Source organism: Corvus brachyrhynchos, unplaced genomic scaffold (assembly GCF_000691975.1).
Source record: "Corvus brachyrhynchos isolate BGI_N302 unplaced genomic scaffold, ASM69197v1 scaffold116, whole genome shotgun sequence".
Classification (NCBI taxonomy): Eukaryota; Metazoa; Chordata; class Aves; order Passeriformes; family Corvidae; genus Corvus; species Corvus brachyrhynchos.
The window spans coordinates 13,717,588-13,737,760 of record NW_008240221.1 but is presented as its reverse complement, the minus strand read 5'-3'; the positions used below and the strand labels follow the sequence as shown (position 1 = coordinate 13,737,760).

Sequence of the window (20,173 nt, the reverse complement as noted above, 5' to 3'; positions counted from 1 at the left end):
AAATATGCTTGAAAATCCTGCCCAAGTTTCCTGTGTTTGATTTAAGTTCAGCTGGATGTGGGGAAGGAAAGTTCTGACTGTCAGGGACAGAAAAATCAGCTAGTCTAGCAATTTCAGTTTAGTTACTTGGTTTTTCCCTTTACTATTGCATTTTTAGAAACGTGAAAGATTTTTTAAATTTACTTCTAATTTTGGTTTTTCTTTTTTTTAATTCTGAAAATCTCTTCATGCTTTATGAATGGTTTACCAGGCAAGTCAAAGTGTGGGTCCAGAAAAAAATTTGAAGGTGCAGAAAGAAGAAGAAAGTGCCAAACCAAAGCCAGTTGAAACAAAGAAGGTATGATGATACCAAGGAGCCAGAGGAGTACCAGGCAGCTTGGTGGTTCTGTTCATCCTGCTTGCATTTCCAGTACAGGTTGATGCACCATCTAAATGCCAGTGCTTGTATTTAAGTACAAGTGAGCTGAGTCATTTAGTAAAACTTCATAGTAAAAAATTTAGTATTGAAGTTCATTTATACTTTCAAAGTGCGTGAGTTCTGGTGAGAACTGTCGTGTCAGGTGGTATTTCCCAAATAAGTTCCTTGTCTGCTCAGCCTTTAGTCTCCTGACAGACAGAACAACTGAGCAGATCAGCAAAGTGCACAAAAGTTTGTTTATGATGATCCAGTGGGATCCATTGAATCACTTTTTTTTTGTTGTTGTTGAAGTGTAGAGGACTGCAGTGTCAGTATTGTTTTTAGTGACTACAGGAACCTCAGGTAAATCCTTAATTAAGAGCTGTATAAAGTAATTATCTCATATACTCCAGTAATCCATTTGAGCTGGACATTGTTTTGTACCTTCTAGGTGGAAAATTAAGGGAACTTATGCATGTTTAGCTCCCATCCTGGTACAGCCTGTGTGCTCTAAGTGTTCAGTTCATAAAGATTTCACTTCTTACTTTTCTACTGATTTATTTTTTCAGCCATCTGCATTCAGCCCACTGATTCCACCTTCATCTCAGAGACCAAGTTCTGTCATACTCGACTTTTTGCCTGGAGACCTCCAACTTAAAGGAGAAACAGATGATGAAAAAATTTCTGTGGAAGAGCTCAGGACTCAGATTAGTGATTTAATGGGTTTAGTAGATGCACTGAAGAAAGAACATGGGTAAATATTTCCTTTTTCAAACTGCAGAGATGTTATATAGACATCTTACAAATGTCTTTAATGCCAGACTTTAAAATAAGAACTACTCCATCCTAATAACATATTAATACATTAATTCAGATATTTTCTATTGAAATTGATTCTGCTAAATGTCGTAAGTATGTACAAATTTGATGTCAGAGTATCTTGGGAATTTGTACGCATTTTTTCCCTCCTACTTTGCACTCCTGCATTCATTACATCTTTTTGAAAGAATTAAACAGTCTGCTTTTTTTGTAAGGAGAAGTAGTTAATTTTTTGTGGTAATAACATAAGTACATGTTATGTGTACTTATGTGTAGCACATGCATGTGTAGCACTGTGTAGCACTTTAATTTTTTGTGGTAATAACATAAGTACATGTTCAGGCCATGTGTAGCACTGTGCACAAGTACTTGCCATGACTGGTAGGAACCTTCTATTCTAAGTAATTTGTTCTCTGTATAGAGGTTGTCAGGTTATTTCAGGTTATTTTAGCTTAAATTCAACTTTCCAGATAACAGCACAAACTTTAAAGTAAGTAGCCTCCTTAAAATTGGGATTAAAAATTAGGGATAGGTGAATAGCAATAGGTAAGAAGTGTTGAGGGATGGTAGAATCTTGTGGTGCAACAGATGCGAGTAACAGTTCACTGGTGGGCATGTGCCTGGTTATGTGAATTTCACTTGTAAAATTTAAACAAGGCTTGTGCATCCTGTCCTCAGTAATGCGAAGTTTCTTCTTCCCTTCTAACTTCTATTTCTGTCTTAACTGCTGTTAGGAGAGAACTGGAAAAACTAAAGAAGGATTTGGAAGAAGAGAAGCTGTTGCGAAGCAATCTGGAGGTAATGTTACCACTTTGGGAGGGCAGGAGTAGTTTAAGGGTGTGTAGGCTTTGTTCTGGGATTTGATGTCACTGGAAAGTCGTAACAAACCTGTTCAGTCTCTTTTTGTGTTGCTGTTTTAGTTTGTGATTAAATGAATACCTCATGAGGCAGCTGGATCTATAGAGAAGGTCCAAGTTCAGCTTTCTTTTTCTGGAATATTATTTGTAACAGTATGTGTGGGTGTTGGGATGGGAGTTTGGTTTAGTGTTGCTGGAATTCTGCTCTTTGCTAGAAATATGTCCAACTGGACAAGTTCCAAGAGAGACAGTTACTAACTTTGCATTTGTAAGATTGAAAGACCTATTTAATTTAGATAATCAAAAGAAAAACAGGGCATAAGTAAATTTCTCTAAATTTTTGATGAATTGTTCAAATATTAAGTGTGGATGATTTGCCAAAAGAACAGAATGCGTCTGAAAAACTTACTTATGAATAAACACCATTCCTCAATTTACTGATGAATAACACTACCTGCAGTGCAATATGATGCCATTAAGTAGTTAATAGGATGAGCTCATTGTAGGAAGTTATTTCAGTCTGGTACAAAAGGGCATTTTATTTGTGAAATAGTACATCTTACTGGCTACAAAACTACTTGAGACACGAGAGAAAGTTCTGGTGGGTCTCTCTTCAATGTGTCTCTAAAGCAATCAATGAAGATGCTTTAAATATGCAGTGGAGATGAAGAGGAGGTAACTTCCAGGTGTCCTCTAAGTCCGTTTCTAGAAATACAAATGAATCCAGGCAGTGTTTTGCATGAAGGCTGTTTTAGGCCGTTACTCTGAGGTGATGGTGCAGCATTACGTGGGGACATGGCAAGTGATTACATAACCCAGCTTTGACTGCTTTTTTCAGAGTTTATCCAGATAAACTGATTTATAAAACAGACAGGTTTATTTATTTTAAAAAGATTATACCAGAACTATAGTCACATTTTAAATTATTTCAAATTCCTGTTTGTTTAGCAATATAGTGGTAGAAAATCAGCTGTAAATGCTGAGCTGTCAATGCTTCTGTGGTGCAATACCTAAGTGTCTTTGAAGTGTAAAGGTTATAACTTTGGTGAAAGCTCTGAAGACTTTATAAGTACTTTAATACTGACTTTCTTTTCAAAATGTCCATTTTTGCAGCTTGAAATAGAAAAATTGAAGAAAGCAGTGATGTCTACATGAGACAGCTATGGACTCAGTATTTTTAACTCGCCAGGAATTCAAAGCTGAACACAAGGAGAACTGACTCTTATTTCATTATAATGGATGCTGGTGTTCTACAGTCTTAAAGAAAAACTATAGTAAAAAAAAAAGGAATATAGTCTTATATTCAGAGAGATAAGAAAACAAAAAAGAATAATGATGTAATTTTTTTGCCAATATAAAAGAGGCCTTATTTCTTACTGTGCTGGAATTGCAGACCTTATTTTTTTGGTTTGCTTGAAAATACTACTGAATCTGTATAAAAAGGAGAGGGAATTCTTAATAGATTTTTACTGAATACCTGTAGCTTAATTTTTAAAGAGATCTATACTATAAATAGGGTGATTTGTCTTTGCAACTAATCTGTAAAATAGTCTGTTGGAAGGGATGGAATAACTGTATCGTAATTGTAGTCACTACTTTTCCCCTACATGCAAAAGGGAATATATGATATTTGTATAATTTTGGCAGTCTTACCCAGGGTTAAGCTGTTGTGCCTGTCTGCAGTGAGAATATTAATACTATGCTGTTCATAAGTTGAGTAATGAGATAGGAATTTGTTAGTGCAATGAAGCAGGTGAAACTCCTATGCATTGTAGAGAGATTGAATGACCTGATCTGAGTAGTTCAGCAGAACGGTTTGTCACTTGCACTATTGGATTAAAAAAGGGATTTAGGACTAAATCATGAAATCATGACAAAATTAACTGTTATAACCATAAAATGCAAGGAATACAGAAACAAAGCTAGAGTCCAGTCTTAACTCAACCTGTTGTGCCTAAAATATTACAGTATACAGCATGAAAGAGTAAACCTTAAGTCACAGCATCTGTATGTCTGTGTTTCTGAAGTCATCAGTCTTTCTAGTGGTTCAATATGCATCTTGATCTGTTTTTACAATTGTCAGGTTTTGTTTATAATATATCTCCAAATAAATCCCTTTGGAACTTTGATACTCTCAAAAGCTCTCAATATTTATATATTTATGCCATAAACTTTCTCAGTATATTGCGTACCTCTAAACTTAGTAACATCTTTGTATTTTAATGTGTGATTGGAACAATTGCTTTGACATCATTGTCCTGGTGTCCAAGACGGTGTCTTTACTTTATGGAAAAGAAGTTGAGATCTTGTGGATTACCATTATCTTTAACCCCTGGGCTCAAAACTTGTGCCAGAATAATACACAAATACTGTGTGAAGTGATGGGAGACAATGATATTTATTGCTGGTTTGTCTGATTAAAGAATTAAAAACCATACAGCTTTAGAAAGCCAGTCAAATGCTTTAGTTCTCTTAGTAATCAGCTCATCTCCTTTAGGTCTGCTATAACTTAAAAAAAGGCAAAAACATGCCACATAGTTTGGCAACTTCACCAATAAAAGAAAGTAATAAAGCTTCTCTTCATGGGAGCAGTCATAAATATAGTAATTACTATATTCAGTATGTCACTTGTGTTACTTCTTGAGAGTGTACTTCTTCCACAGTTGATTTGTCATAAAATACGAATGTCAAAAAGTCACTTGGCGGATGTTTGTCTATTACTGATTCAAATAGTTCATGAGATCTGATTGAAACCTGATTAATACACTATGCAGGTATTAAGTAATATTTGCTAGTCAAATTGCTAATAAGCTGATTCACTCTTAATGCTTTTAACTTTGAATTGCCCAAGTGCATCACAAATGAATTGAGGAATCATGTGCTTCTTGTCAGACACTAAACTCTTGCCTGGAGTTCATACCTGTAAAGCAGGTGATGAAAACCAAGAATTGAGTCTAATGGAGTACCAAATTTTGTTGTACAAGCTCTTCACTATGATTGGAGCATGAAACAAATCTTGGAAGGGGTTGTTCTGCAGAAGTGGTGCCTGTGTGTGAGCTTGTAGAGGACGAACAGAACAAGACAATCAGTTAATGTCACAAGTGGAAAGGTGTTTATTATTTAATCGCCTTTGTTTGCTATAGCAATAAATGACCCAAGTGCAATGACTTGATTTAATAAACCCTCCTTTAAAAATCGCTGCTATGAGTATTTGTAGCCATAAAGAAATTGCCCTGATGTGTGTCTGTCTTGTCTTCAGCTAGTGTTAGATACCGGAGTGGAGGGGGAGAGGGTAATGGTTTTGGAGACATTCCACAGTACGAGTTCCTAAGAGCTGTGTGCTTCACTGACTTGTCTACTGGTGCTGTAAAATGATGCATGCTATCCAAACTCAGCAAATAAAATGAGTATAAAAACCTCTTCAAACGTTTGCTCAGTTCTGTTCAGGAGTGTTTTGTGTGCCATTAAATTCTTTGCAAGGAGGAGTGTGGGGGGTGGAAGCAAAGCATTTATATAGTCCCTCTTTAAAGTTTTCAGATTTCCATTTACTCACTGCTCTGGCTCTGTCTGTCAGGGTGGCTTAGGACCCAAACAGTTGAAAAGCTTGATGTTTTTCTTTGCAGGTATAACTGGGAATCTTTAACTTCTCAGGATCTATTCATTCCCCCTTTTTTTCTTCTTGGCCCATATTGAGGTGACCTTACTGTGCATCTTCAGAGGCATTTTTTAAGATCGCTATTGCCACTCAGTAACACCGATAAATGTGTGTTTGAATCCCTTCTGAAGTATATAGTGAAGAACTGGAGACTGAGGGAATGGCATCTTTAATAGGGATATGCAGGAAGGAAAAGGCACATGAAGAACAGAACAGCAGAAGGGTGTTTTTCACTGTGAGGTTTTTATTCAAGTTAAGATTCTCTAAAAATCTTTTGGTAGCACACAAGGCATAGTTAAAGGAAAATTACAGGTCTACTTACTTGATTTTTTTTCCACAAAGATGACTTTTTTCAGTAATATTAATGGCAGTGAAGTTTCTTATGGAAAGTTACGATTATTGCAAGGTTTGAATTGTGTAGCAAAGTATCTGTTGAACTTCTAAAGAAATAACTTGTATTCGTTAAAGGCATAAGTTAGCACAAGTCTGCTATTACTCTTTCCAAAGGAAATGGTAAAATCAGGTTTTCACAGCTGTCTTTTGGCTACTGAGATGCATCAGATGTTTCTGATCTCTGAGAAAGCAAGTAGTGAGCACAGCATTGAAGCAGCTGGTTGGAGGTCTTGGGTAATTGGATTTTGCAAGTGCTGAGAAGACGAACCCCTCCCTGTGTGTGCCTGAGGAATGCAAATAACCCCAACCAGCTTGCAAAGTGTGAGGCTGATGCTGCTGGGGTCGGGGTTTGGAGTGCCCTCTTTGTTGGGAGTCATGGTTTCAATCTCTTTCCAAGCCCCCTGGGAGCCCAGATTCTCACAGCTTCCTTCTGGTAGAAGCCGTGTGTGTGTCTGAGGGTTGCAGGATGCTGGGCTTTGTGTCCTTCAGAGGACTCTTGAGGTTGAGGATGTGTTGAGAATCAAGGGCATTCAGTTTTGCCATCACAGTAAAGGTTCAGGGAGTGTGTAGAAGCACAGCTCCAGGTGACGTGGGCTAGAAGCCTTTTGAAACATGTCCGTACCTTGACATGATCTGGTTTTTGGTCTTTCTTACTTAAAAGTTGTTTTGGTTTTTTTTCCTAATTGACCTCTATCTGGTATTGCATCAAGTACAAATAATTTAACCTTCCCAGGTGGGTTGTGTTGTCTGTGCCCAATTGTGCCTGCCTAAATTCCTACTTGATACTGATGTGAGGCTGGCTGTATCAAAGCAGAACAGTAAATAATCCCTATCTTCAGGTTAAAACTGGAGACATGCCTGTGACTGAGGACTGGCTGGAATTGTGACAGCAGGAAAAATGACAGCAAACACTGCAGGAATGTAGAAAAAAAAAAAAAATCAGTGACCAGAGCTCTTCCAAGTCAGTCCTGTGTGAAGGAGTGTTAGGAATTGCTCTTCTGTAGTGATAAACCACTTGCTGTAAACTTCTGGATATTGGAAATCTGGCTCTTGGAGGTGAGAGTCAACAGTGACCATGGCACAATGTTCAGCAGATATCTGTCACCCCTTATGATGCGGTAGCCCTGAACAAAAGGTTATTACTTGCCCACTGAGCTTTTTAGCTGCACAAGGTGCTGTCAGTAGTGTGCTCTTGGATTATGAAGGATAATGAATTAACTTGAGCAGATTTTCACCATTGATATTTTGAGGTCTTTAAAAGATTGTTGGCCAGAGAACTTGTGGCTGCCCCATCCCTGGAAGTGTTCAAGGCTGGGTTGAAGAGGGCTTAGAACAAGCTGGGACTGTGGAAGGTGTTCCTGCTCATGGCAGAGGGTTGGAACTGGATGGTATTTAAGGTCCCTTCCAACCCAAGCCATTCTATGAAATACAGGAGAGCAGAAGCTGCTGCCTCCACCCAGAGGAAGGGCACTAACCACTCAGGTGTGACTCATCCCTGTGGACTCCTGGCAGAGGTGGCAATCTGGCAGTTTTGTGGGTGTGTTTGTAACGTGTTTTGTCATTTTGCAGTGCAATACCTTCATCTGCAGGTTCCTCAGCCTCTGTCCAGTCAGGCAAGAAAAGAAGCAGCTGATGCCCAATGTTATTTCTTCATGGAAAAACTGCAAGTGAATTGGAGCACCCAGGCAGGGCTGGGTAAGACTGAGAGTGAGACTGGGGCAGGATGGCAGCAGATGAGTGGTTAGACAGTCACATCTGAGACCTTGGGGTCCCTGGCTGGGTTAAGTCTTTTCACAGTAGACCCTAGACTTCTGAAAACGGTGAGTACTGCCACAGAACATCCATTATTTCAGAGCTGCTGGAGAATTATCAGTGGTCTGTGAAATTGGTTCCTTCATAATCTAAAATGCATTTAGCTGCTAAGGCTGTCTTTACTTTGCACTTTCCTCAGTTCTATATTCTCTTTACATCTGTGAAAATAATTAGATCTCATAATTAACCTCTGATTTTTTTTCCTGATAGTTTTGTAATTGGTCTCTAATCAGTGTTGTCACTTTTAAGAAATTTGGAGTTTTCTTATGGCTATATATAAAGATTACTCTCCTCTTAGAACTTGCTTCACTTAAATCCATGCTTTCCAACTATTATTCCTTTAAAAATATAACTAATACCATTCTGGAGAACTAAGAACTTTACCTTTTATCCTTGGATGACCATGTGAACACTAAAGCCTCCTGCTGCAGCCTTAACTTGCTTGGTAGCAGTGGCAGGTTATCGTGTTATGGTGGTTCATTGAGTTTTAAGCAAGCCATGTGGCCATTCAAAACCCAATAGATTAGGTTCTGTAATACTGGGTTTAATACTTCTAAAAAATGTTAAAGTTGCAAGTTTGTAGTGTTTGGTAAAATATATTTCTCTAGCAAATTATTGCAAGGTCAGTGTAAATCTTAATTTTGTAAAAAGTGTACTTGTAAGTTTTTTGTGTAGGACCCCTTTCTCTGTAAACTATAGTTTGTTTTCTGGAGTAGTGGAGAGGGGAGAGAAGTGACTCCAGGTGATGAAGGACCCTTTGGCCAGAGACTGGGTCCAGCATTGTGGGGGGTGTAACTCCCATAGTTGTCATTGTTTGGACAGATCCCTCTGGTAGCTATGCCAGGCTGCTGTGGAGTGCATCCTTCCAGTATCAAGAATATGCTTGGGGTAGAGGAAAGGAGGATAGTTCTGTAGGGTTTTACAAAATACTTCCAATTTTACATCAACAGGAGTCAGACTACGGGATTTGAATGTAAGGCTGTGAGCATTAACCAACATATGGATTACTTTTTAAATTCATGATCAGTTGGTTTGGTTTTTTTTTTTTTCCTGTTTTAAGAGGCTCTTTGTTCTCTTGTAACCACTGTCCATCCACTCTCTCCTTGTTCTTTTCCTTGTGTTGAGGGGTTTGAAATGAACTGGAGAAGGAGGATCATCAGCTGGGGACAGTCTTCTGAGCTGCATGTGGAAGTGTCCCCTTACTAGAAACTCCTTTTCACATCAGACAGTATTGACACCTCAGCTGCTCATGTACCTGTGTCCTGATGGAGCAGAAAGCTCTGGAATAGAGGAGTATCATGATTACAGCTTCTTAAGAAGGCAGGGATTATTGGCAGTAGATAGTTTAGGATAACAGATAAATCATCCTCTCTCTGTATAGGCTTTCACGTGTCCCTGTGTCACTACATCTGTTTTTCCCTAAAGTAACAGTGGCTTGCTGCTGTCTTGCTTGTTTTGCCCCAAGTTTCTCCAGCTGCACAGGGGTTGCATTGGAAGGTTCTTGAAGTGCTGGGACTGGGTGGTTTCCAGGATGAGTCAAACAATGCAGCTGAGTGAGCTCAGTGTTTCACTGCTGGCAGGTGCCGCTGTCTCGGTGAGCCCGAGATACTTGGAGATGTCCCAGATTTCTGCCTCACTCACAGGTAACAGCCCTAGGTGGAGTTCCACTGGTGATTAAATGCAAAATGAATGTGAATTAATTAATAGTGAGGCACGATGAGCTCAAGGATTCCGAGCTGTGAACTGGAATTAGGACTACAAGCACACAATAAACATTTCATGACTGCAGAAATTGGAAAAGAATTTGGTGCAGCCTTTCACTTCAGACCTGCAGGTGTTTCCCAGCCACTTCCTGTTCTTTGGCAATATCAATCCAAGTATTTTGGTTCCCTTCTCCATATCTGTTTTATTTCCTTAGATGAGCTAATGGCTGCTAGCTTTTAAGCCAGAAAATGCCTTTCATGTTAACATTTGAATTCAAAGGCTGGCACAAGACTGTCCTTTGGAGCTACCTTAGAAATTCAGTGTATCAGTTGAGCTCTTACTTTTATGATGATTTCATAATTAAGTAATAAACCTACAGATCTAAAAACATAGCACAGTGGACAAGCATCACAGATGAAAGGGGCAGCCAGCTCTGTGCCTGGGCCTTTGATGCTGTCAGATGGGAGAGCCTGGAGCCTCTGGATGGGAAAACACATCTCTGCTCTATCAGTGCAGGAGCCCTTCTGCTTCTGATCAGCATCATCTGTGCTGATCAGTATGTGTTGGGGGAAAAATGAGTGGCTCTTCTCAAGGCATGGTAATTTGATGAGGTTTTTCATGTTGCCATCTCCTGAGATCAGCTGTCGCCCTGTTTTGCCATTGTGCCTTTGCTTCTTGCTTTAGTGTTCCAGCTCAATGAATTTCATGCATTTTATTTTTCTTTTTCTTTTAGGAAGTTACTTAATCTACTTATGGTGGTAGAAGATCAGTGTCTCAATTCTTCTAAACCCACAGCAGCTGTTGTTTTTGCCTTGGACATGTCTAGCATCTAATAATCAGATTTGATGTATCATGTTGTTTTTCTTTCATTCCCTTTGCTGGATTATTTTCCTCCAACAAATACGCCTGTAACATAACATGTCCTGTTGCATCCCAGGATGTTTAGCTTTTACCAAGGACCATGGGAAACGTCATGGAGGAAATAGAGGTCTGAATCCTTCTGCAAAAGAAATAACTCTACTTCAGTCTGGTCCTTGTTCCTCAGATTTTGATATCTGGGCCTTGAGTGCCCATGTTTCCTACTCACATGTCAGGAACTGCCCAAGGAGAGCAGACCATTGAGCCTGGTGAAGATGAGACTGTCTTAAATCACTTCAAAAGGGACCCACAGGCTGAACTGATTTAATAAGCTCTCCAGCTTGCAGTTTGTAGTAAATTATTAATGCAGTAGCTTTCAGTGTAGGACAGATTTTATTTTTTTTTTTCTGAGAAAGGGTCCACAAATAATTTGCAGTAAAGGTGATAAATTATGAATGTCTGAAAATCACCTTGCAAGCCCAATAAGGACAGTCTTTGGCATAGGTTTAGCTGCTTTTTTGCTTGTAATCAGACTGTGTTCAAAAGGTGGAAACAGAGATGTCTAAACTTCTTTAACATCTTTTTTTCCAGGAGGAAAGCAGCAAATGTGTGGGGATGGATGTGAGGGTGATCCACTGTCTGCTCCTTTGGGCTGTGCACTTCTTCCTGGCCGTGCCACACAGCACTCCCAGGGTAAGTTCCACTAGACCAGGCTGCTCAAATGCCCATCAAGTGACCTTGAATACTTCCAGGGATGGGGCAGCCACAGCCTCTCTGGACAGCCTGTGCCAGTGCCTCACCACCCTCATCATAAACAACTTCCTCATCTGAGACCCTGTGCATGAGCTCAGAGTGTCACTTCAGTAGCAGGGTCCAGCTGAAGGCTTCATGACAGACTAAATAGAGAGTTCTCAGTTGGTCTGAATGAGCAAAGGGCCACAAGCTCTGCATTCTGGACCTCAAAAGGACTGTTTTCCTCTTGAAACCCTTTCTGGTTTGTACCAAGGAGTCATCTTTTATTTATTTATGTAAACATTCACTCTACATTCCACTTCTTTTTTTTCAGATTCTCAGTAATGAATCAAAGACTGGTGATGAGCAAGGTACAGTGACCAACTATGTTCCTTGGTTAATCTTTGTGAGATGTTTTCAGTTATCAATACTTTACACCGCTGTTACTCACAAGGACCACAGTATGCTGTTCTTTCACCTTGTAACAGTATCTGCTTGGTTTACTTTCCAGATGCCTGTATTAATCTCATTCCCTGCCAAGATAAAGGAGCAATTTGTATTCAGCCTTGCCCTCCCTCCTTCCATGGGGAGACAAGCTTTGTCTGTGAAGACAGAAAGTGGCAAATGCTGTCAGATGCCTGTGCAAGCCTGGATGTTCAGTCCCTTTTTCAGGTGAGAAAACAGTTGTGCACTGACTTTGGCCTGTGTTTGTAAATTCTTGCAAAGACAGACCCTCGTTCCATGTGCTTTCAGTCTTGAGCAAAGGGAGATGGGATCCTAAAACACAGAATACTTTGATAACAAGTTCTGACTTCATGGAATCAAAGAATTAAAAGACCTCTAAGGTCATCCAGTCCAACCATTAACGCAGCACCGCCGTGCTCACCCCTAAACCACGTCCTCAAGTGCCACCTCCACACAATCCCACGTCCAGGGATTGTGATTCCACCACTTTCCTGGGCAGCCTGTTCCAATGCCTGACCACCCCTTCAGTGAAGAAATTTTTCCTAATATCCAATCTGAATCTCCCTTGATGTGACTTGAGAGTATGTCCTCTTGTCCTGTCACTTGTTAGCTGTGAGAAGAGCCTGACCCCCACCTCACTATTACCTCATTTCAGATAGTTGTAAAGAGTGATAAGGTCCCCCCAAGATTCCTTTTCTCCAGGCTGAACATTCCCAGATCCCTCAGCCACTCCTCATCAGACCTTGCTCTAGTTCTTTCACAATATTAAATCAGGTGATAGGAAATAAATTTGGGAAATTCTTGTGTGGGAACATAATTCAGAAACAAAGTTGCCTTATTGACTTGTCTGGTGTTCCTCATGTGGATCTAATCCAAGATAAGAACACAGAAGGATGAACCCGAGGAAAGAACAACACCAATGTGTGTAATAATCAGATGATTTATGACAAATCCTCCTCAGCTGCAAGATCCTTATTCATTTCACTTCAAGAATAAGACACTGCATTTAGTTCTCTCCCCTTCCTTCATGTGTATAGTATAAGCATGATATTCTTCTCAGGTGAGCTTTGGTTTGGGTTTCAGTCCAGCCGGGACATTCTCTGCACACCCAACACTGCATCTCTTGCCTGGTTGTAGCTGCGGCTTCATTTTCATTCTTTTCATTAATTGTCTCAAATCTATTTCCTCCCTCCAGAGGATATCCCAAAGTGAACTCCTACCATGCTCTGGAGGACACAGTGGTGGTGCTGGAGAACATCTTCCTTTTGTAGGAGAAGGGAAGCCAGGGCATGGGAAGCCTGGAGATGGAGCAAAATATTTTGGTGCTGGGAATCACAGCTGCCAAGCTGATTTTTCGTGCATCATCCCAGATATCCTGTCTTCACCAGCCATCCCAGGAAACATTGCTGATATAGTGGAATTGCTAAAGAAGATTTCCCTGCTGCTATCAGAGAATGTCACTAGAGGAAAAATGAAGGTATTTACTTTTATTGGCTTTGGGAGGTGCTTCGGAGCTTTACAGAGCACCCACAAGTATTTTGTATTTATAGCCAATGTCCAATGAAGTGGTGTCTGCAAGTCACATGGAGATCACCTGGAAAGGGTTTCCAGAGTGGGATATTTTGTTGTCAGAGAAACTGTTTGACCTATTCATGTGTGATGAAAATAGACTGTGGAATTAAATTTCTTTAAAAGCAAAAGTTTTCAGGAAGTGCTGTTATAGGCATGGGATAGCAGTAGTAGGGAGAATTAATTTTTAAAGTATGACACTGCAGGGAAGGCAGCCTTCGAGGTGCTGACCTGCAGCTGTGTTGTCATGTGTTGTACAACACTGAGATCTTTCTCTGATGAACTCAGAAATCAGAGAGTCGGGGAAGAAATACAGGGAGGGTGGTGTAAATCAGACATGCACAATGGGTCAGTATCTGGAATAGAACTAGGGTGTCCTTTTTGCTTTATATTTACTTCTTCAATCACCTTTTGGTGTAGGATATGAAGAGGATAGGACAGTTCTAGTAATGAGATGTTTGGGTTTGACTGGGATGGATCATGAGAACATATTATCAAAAGGATTATTCCTTTTATAGAAATCACTCATGAGTTAAATGAGCCTTTTTGGAGGCTCTGCCAGTAGAAAAATAATTGGTTTCTTCTAACATAAAAAAAAATAAATTATACCTTGCTTTTTTTTTCAGAGCTACAGCAGAATAGCAAACCATATTCTGAACAGCTCCATCATTTCCAACTGGGCTTTTGTAAAGGACAGAAATGCTGGTTCAATATTACTGGACTCAGTGAATTTATTTGCTGGGAAACTTCTTCTAAGGAACGGGTCAGAAAGTATCCAGGAGCCCTTCATCGCTACCAAAGGCTACAGCATACACAGAAACACTTCAGGAAAGAGCTTTGACTTTTCCATGGAGTTCAATAGCACAGGCAATATCACTGGGCAAATGGTGATTCCAGAAGAAGAGCTGCTGAGGTTGCCCAGGGCTTCCAAAGCCATCAGCGTTGCGTTTCCAACACTCGGAGCCATCCTGGAGAGCAACCAGCTGGACCCCCATTTTGTGAATGGGATGGTGCTGTCAGTGTCGCTGCCAGAGGAGCTCCAGAATATTTTGCTCACCTTTGAGAAGCTGAACAAGCTGGGGCAGGTGGGGGCTCAGTGTGTGGGGTGGCACTTGGCCAAGCGGCGCTGGGATCCCCGGGCGTGCGAGCTGCGGGCCCACAACGTCACCACCGTGGTTTGCGTCTGCGCCCACCGGCGCCGCACCTACAGATCCTTCTCCATCCTGATGTCCCCGGCCGCGCCGCGGAGCTCGGTGCTGGATTACATCACGTGGGTGGGCCTGGGCCTGTCCATTTTCAGCCTGGTCCTCTGCCTGGTCGTCGAGGCTGTGGTCTGGCATCACGTCACGAAAACTGAAATAACCTACATGCGCCACTTCTGCTTGGTCAACATCGCTGCCTCGCTTCTCGTCGCTGATGTTCTGTTCATCCTGGCAGCCGTTGTGCACAATACAAACCTGAACTACCAGCTGTGTGTGGCAGCCACTTTTTTCCTTCACTTTTTCTATCTTGCCTTGTTTTTTTGGATGTTTACCCTGGGCCTCTTGATTCTCTATGGATTATTATTAATTTTTTTGAAGATAACAAGATCTGTATTCCTAGCTGCAGCATTCTCTATTGGATATGGATGTCCCTTGGTCATATCTATCCTCACTGTTGCTATTACTGAACCAAAAAATGGCTATTTAAGGAGTGGAGCCTGCTGGCTCAATTGGTATGAGACAAAAGCCCTTTTGGCCTTTGTTGTACCTGCCCTGAGCATCATTGTTGTGAATCTCATCGTCGTGGTCGTGGTTGTGGTGAAGACTGGGAGATCCTCTGTTGGAGAAGGCTGCAAGTCACAAGATTTGAGCAGCATGATCCGGGTCAGCAAAAATGTCGCCCTTCTGACACCTCTGCTGGGCCTCACCTGGGGGTTTGGATTAGCAACGATCATTGACAGCCGCTCTCTGGCTTTCCACATCACATTTGCACTGCTGAATGCCTTCCAGGTAAACTCTGGGACACTGGGGAATAGTGTGTGTGCTCAGACCTTAAGCCTAGGATAAAGGTACCAGATCAAAGAGGGGCTGGCAGTGTGTGCTGTGCATGAAAAGTAGGATCTCAGCTTTCCCTTCCACTCAGTGCTTTCCCATGGTACACGCACGAGGCATCCCGGGCTGGTGGTGTAGGTGCAGATGGGTAATGGAACAAGCTGGTCTGGTTTGAAGTGGGATGAAGAATTAAGGTGATGAATTTCTGTTAAATGTAAAATCTACCAGGTAACGTCCATAACTGCAAAGATGTTTCATCCTTACTGATTAACAAATACACAGAAAATTCCCATTTGCCATTGAAGATGACACTGGTATAGGTTGCCCAGAGAAGCTGTGGCTGCCCCATCCCTGGAAGTGTTCAAGACCAGGTTGGATGGGGCTCTGAGCAACCTGGTCTAGTGAAAGGTGTCCCTGTCCATGGCAGGAGGTTGGAACTGGATGATCTTTAGGCCAATTCCGACCCAAACCTTTCCATTCCATGACTGATTCCATGGTTTTGATTAACTCACCAGCATAAACACCCAGTGCTACCTGATGCACTGCTGCACACCCAGTCTGCCTTAGCTCTTCTTGGCTCAGGCTGCACTGAGTGGGCTGAGAAAGTCCTGGTTTGTTACCCATCAGTCCAGCTCATAGTTAGGATTAAGACAAGTTATATCCATTCCTGATGTTCCCAGAGAGCCCACGTGACCTGGGTGGATAAACCCATTTTGTGCATTGCTGTTACCTGAATCATAGCTGATGAGATCTCTCCTTAACAAAAGGACATCTAGAAACACTTAAGAAATATCATGTGGTTATGCTGATTTTGTTAACTGGTTTTGCAATTTCTTAGGGATTCTTCATCCTGCTGTTTGGGACACTTCTGGACAGAAAGGTACTTATTCTGGATTATATGAACATTTTCTACACCCTGAGAAACTGTTCCCTTTAATATTTTTTTATTTAAATCTGCAGACAAGAGAAGCCATAAGGATGAATTGCCTTTCATCAAGGCAGAAGTGGGGTCTAGAAAAGGTAAAGTTTATTTATTTTCCCATTAATGGCTTAATTTACCAGTTTACAAATTATCTTGTTTGTATGTGGAAAGAATGGAGCCATCTGCTACGTCTTACACTGTTTAACATTTTTCAAAGGCAAATTCTTGCTGAAGGACACACAGGTATCTCAAAAGTCTGCTCAGGATATTAAGCATCTAAATATCAGAAGAGGCAATCGATAGATTTTTGTGACTCCTACATAACCTACTGCTGTGGTTACAAAGTTAACAGTGGTATTTTAATCTAATCTCTTCACCTGCAGATGTCAAAGCCTGTTAGGTAGACAATGCAAGTGACTTTTTTTCCTCCATATTGGAATTAGATTTTCTTTAAGGTCTCCGGATAATGAAGGAATGGAATTAAGAATCCAAAATCCCAATATTTTGACCTGTTTGCTGCTTTCACAAAAATATGGATCTGTGTGCCAGCAGGGCTGCTTTAGCATATCAGAGGATTGTTCTGCTTTCAGCTGAGGGATGGAAACCACACAGAGCCCAGACAGGGTGTCTGGTGCTAACTGATGTGCACTCATGAGAGCTTGAGGTTCTTTTAAATATCAGAACAATTCATTAAAAGCAATGTTTAAACCTTAAGGAAACAAACTGTGTTTTAGAAGATTCCTATGAAAACTTTGGCAGAATTTATGTGTTGACATTACTGAGTTGGTGTTTCCTACCTCTACTGAAAAACTTTTGTCTGTTGGCCTTAGATTTCTTTTGGTACCAAGGCTTTAGTGGTTTCACACAATATTTATAAAGGGGACTCCCCTTTAGGTGTCTCAAGAATTACCTGCAGTGCTCCTGCTGTCTCCCAAAAAAAACCTGTGTCAGTCCAGTCTGGACACAGGCAAAATAATTTCCTTGCTTTTTTTCCAGTCTATTGCTCAGTTATGATTCTTGTATTGAAAGCTGCAGAGATCTTCCAGTGACAGTGTTCAAATGTTCTTCGTTTATGAGGGGAAAATAGAGGGGTTAAGCCAACTATTCCTCCCCTCTGAAACCAGCATTTGGGTCATCTGGGGCAGGAGAGACTGTGCAACTTTTAGATTACAATTCTTTTACAGATCCAGGAAGATCCAGTAAAGATGTTTCACAGGTGTTAGGTCAGGACTGAAAGTTGGAAAGTTAAAATTCTCTCAAGACACCATCAGTATAATAGTCTGGAAATAACAGATGGGAATGTCACTAATCCCATGACTCAGCAACATTTGATAAATGTACTGAGTGATCTTACTGGGCAAACCTTGATGTGGAAACCATGGCTATGTGTGTCCAGGAATTTGGGTCGATGTTGTCACTCTCCTGTGTGGAAGAAACCACGTGTAGGTGTTTACTGTGGCATAGCAGAGGGGAAAGATGTGAGTCATCCACTTTTGTAAACTTGGATGTAAACATGGAGTTTGACTCATTAGAGTTGGGGAAGTTTGTCACACCCAAGATGATTGTTTAAAAAAAAAAAAAAAAAAGTCTTGTTTCAGAGAGCTTCTGAATTGTAGGATTGTTTAGGTTGGAAAAGACCTCTGAGGTTGAGTCCAACCATTAATTCAGCACTGCCAAACCCACCACTAAACCATGTCCCTCAGTGCCACATTTACATGACTTCTAAATACCTGCAAGGGATGGTGACTCCACTACTGCCCTGGGCAGCCTTTTCCAATGATTGACCACTCTTTTGGTGAAAGAATTGTTCCTAATATCCAATCTAAATCCCCCTGGCTCAGCTTGAGGCCATTTCCTCGCATCCTGTCCCTTGTTCCCTGGAAGCAGAGCCTGACCCCCCCTTGGCTGCACCCTCCTGTCAGGGAGTTGTGCAGAGCCAGCAGGTCCCCCCTGAGCCTCGTTTTTTCCAGACTGAGCCCCCCCAGTTCCCTCAGCTGCTCCTCACCAGACTTGTGCTCCATCCCCTTCCCCATCTCCGTTTCTTTCTCTGGACACGCTCCAGCCCCTCAATGTCTTTCTTGAAGTGAGAGGTCCAAAATGGAACTGTGTATCTGGGGGTTTAATGGTCAATGTAAAACACTGGAAGGGTTATGCAGACTCTTGCTTCAGGTATCTGAGTTTCCCCAGACCTGCAGGAGCCTTTCCTGTAGGTCACATTTTAAGGTGACCATTTTGTGGTGTTTCTCACAGGATGCTGAGGCCCATCCTGTTTTAAATGGACCGTCCACCTCCCCAGATGGTACTTTTAATCTGACCTGATTGTTTTCCCTCCTAGTCCTAGCAGTGGACTGTTGTCTTCAGTGGATCTGACCAGCGAGAAGAAAAGGAGCACTTCTGCAGAGAAATGCTGGTTTGAGGTGAGCTGAGGAGCCTCCCCAGCTCAGAGCATGGACAGCACTGTCTGGGAGCACAACCATAGGAATCATCATGAAAACCAGAAGAGAAAAGGCCCTGAACCTGCTGTCAGGAGCAGGAAACCATCAGTGTTCCTGCAACCCTTGGAGGAAACATGCTGAAACGTAAAGCTTGTTTCTCACCTTTGTGAAAACTGCTGTGAGGAGAGTTTGTCCTCGTTTGCCATTTCAGTGCTTCAATTTCTTTATTATTTTCTTTTTTTTTCTTTTTTTTTGTCAGTGCAATAAGGAGCTGTACAGTATGTGGAGCTGTTCTAAAATTATTTAATTTTTCATGTGATGTACAAATGTTGAGCATTATCTAGCTGATTTTGGCTGTCTTTCCAGCAAAACTAATTCTATCTGTTGCTACTGTATTCATAATTTCCATTCATCCTCCCAGACTGATGGACAATTCTGTTTCTGCATTGCAGCTGTTCTCTCCCTCCCAGTATTTGTTGTCTCCATCTCAGTACTTGTGTGTCAGAGGAACTGTACAAAGCCCTTTTCTGATGTGTCAGGACAGAATTTTTCATTCTTTTTCCTGTCCTGCAAGACAGTGGCAGAGATAAACAAGAAAGAGGACTCTGCAAATAATCAGTTTCCCCCTTTAGATGTGGGAAAGCAAGCTTGGAATACTCATCAGAGCTGAATCAAATGGATGGACATCTCCTGTGCAATGTCCTAACAAAGGAAATTGTTTCTCCACGTGAGATAGTGTGTCAAATTTAATTAGAAAATCTGTCCTTGGTATGAGAAACCCTTTCTAATGAAGGCTTTGATAGAAACATTATTGCTCTTCTCAGGAGAAATTGATGGAAATGAAAATAAAGTTGAAATTTTGTCATTGTTTATAAGAAGTGGTACTTATCCTTCTCTACCAAAAATGTACATAAATGCCCTGCAGTATTAGCTGGTATTATTCAAATCAGAAATCACTTAAACCCATGTGGCTTCACATACATTTGAAATATAGAAGATTTAAGAAAAATAACACGGTTTAATGTCATCAACAAGCCTTTACTGAAGAGGGAAAAAAATGCCCTGGCATGGAGAAACCCACCTCCAGATGTTCTGGTGGGAGCAGCTGAGGAGGGTCTGGAGGGCCATGGGGCATTTCTTCTCCTCAGGCCTCTGTTGCTTCCTCTCTTCTTTCTTCTTGACTCTGATCTTGTTACAGGAGCCCATCCCTGCTCCCTTCACACAGCCCATCTGCATGTTGGAGAGCTTTATTCGAACAGAGGTAAAATTGGGTTTATGTGCTGCTGAAACAACTTTTAAAAGACCCCAAGGTCTGCTTCTTGATGTTATTTTATTAATGAAATGTTTGGAATTTTTTTACAGCACCTGAAAATTTAAGAAAACTTGCCACAGCCCAGCACCTGCCCTCCTCTCACGTGTGCATGTTAAACCAGTCTGTTACAAGAGGGGAATTTACAGGTAGTCTTGGATGAGGCTTCCCATATTATAGACATCCCCTCCAGAATCACAGGAAGTTCAGCAG

General features: G+C 41.3%; 2 protein-coding genes across 3 annotated transcripts in view; both read left to right on the top strand.

The window, feature by feature from the left end:
* CD2AP (CD2 associated protein) overlaps positions 1–5,493 on the top strand; it is a 56,109-nt gene extending 50,616 nt beyond the window's left edge. For both annotated transcript variants that reach the window (XM_017745006.1, XM_017745007.1), the window contains exons 14-17: positions 251–337; positions 967–1,151; positions 1,951–2,014; positions 3,187–5,493. In XM_017745006.1, coding sequence (XP_017600495.1) covers positions 251–337; positions 967–1,151; positions 1,951–2,014; positions 3,187–3,228 — 378 coding nt within the window. In that variant the 3' untranslated portion in view covers positions 3,229–5,493. The remainder of the gene's footprint in view (positions 1–250; positions 338–966; positions 1,152–1,950; positions 2,015–3,186) is intronic.
* Positions 5,494–5,644: 151 nt separating this feature from the next.
* On the top strand, positions 5,645–20,167 carry LOC103622877 (adhesion G protein-coupled receptor F4). The gene is made up of 9 exons (XM_017745005.1): positions 5,645–7,941; positions 11,087–11,188; positions 11,562–11,598; positions 11,739–11,899; positions 12,888–13,169; positions 13,888–15,252; positions 16,133–16,174; positions 16,255–16,314; positions 18,552–20,167. Exons 2-9 carry the CDS (start codon positions 11,111–11,113, stop codon positions 18,555–18,557), a joined length of 2,031 nt encoding a protein of 676 aa, XP_017600494.1. The 5' UTR covers positions 5,645–7,941; positions 11,087–11,110; the 3' UTR covers positions 18,558–20,167.
* Positions 20,168–20,173: the final 6 nt, after the last annotated feature.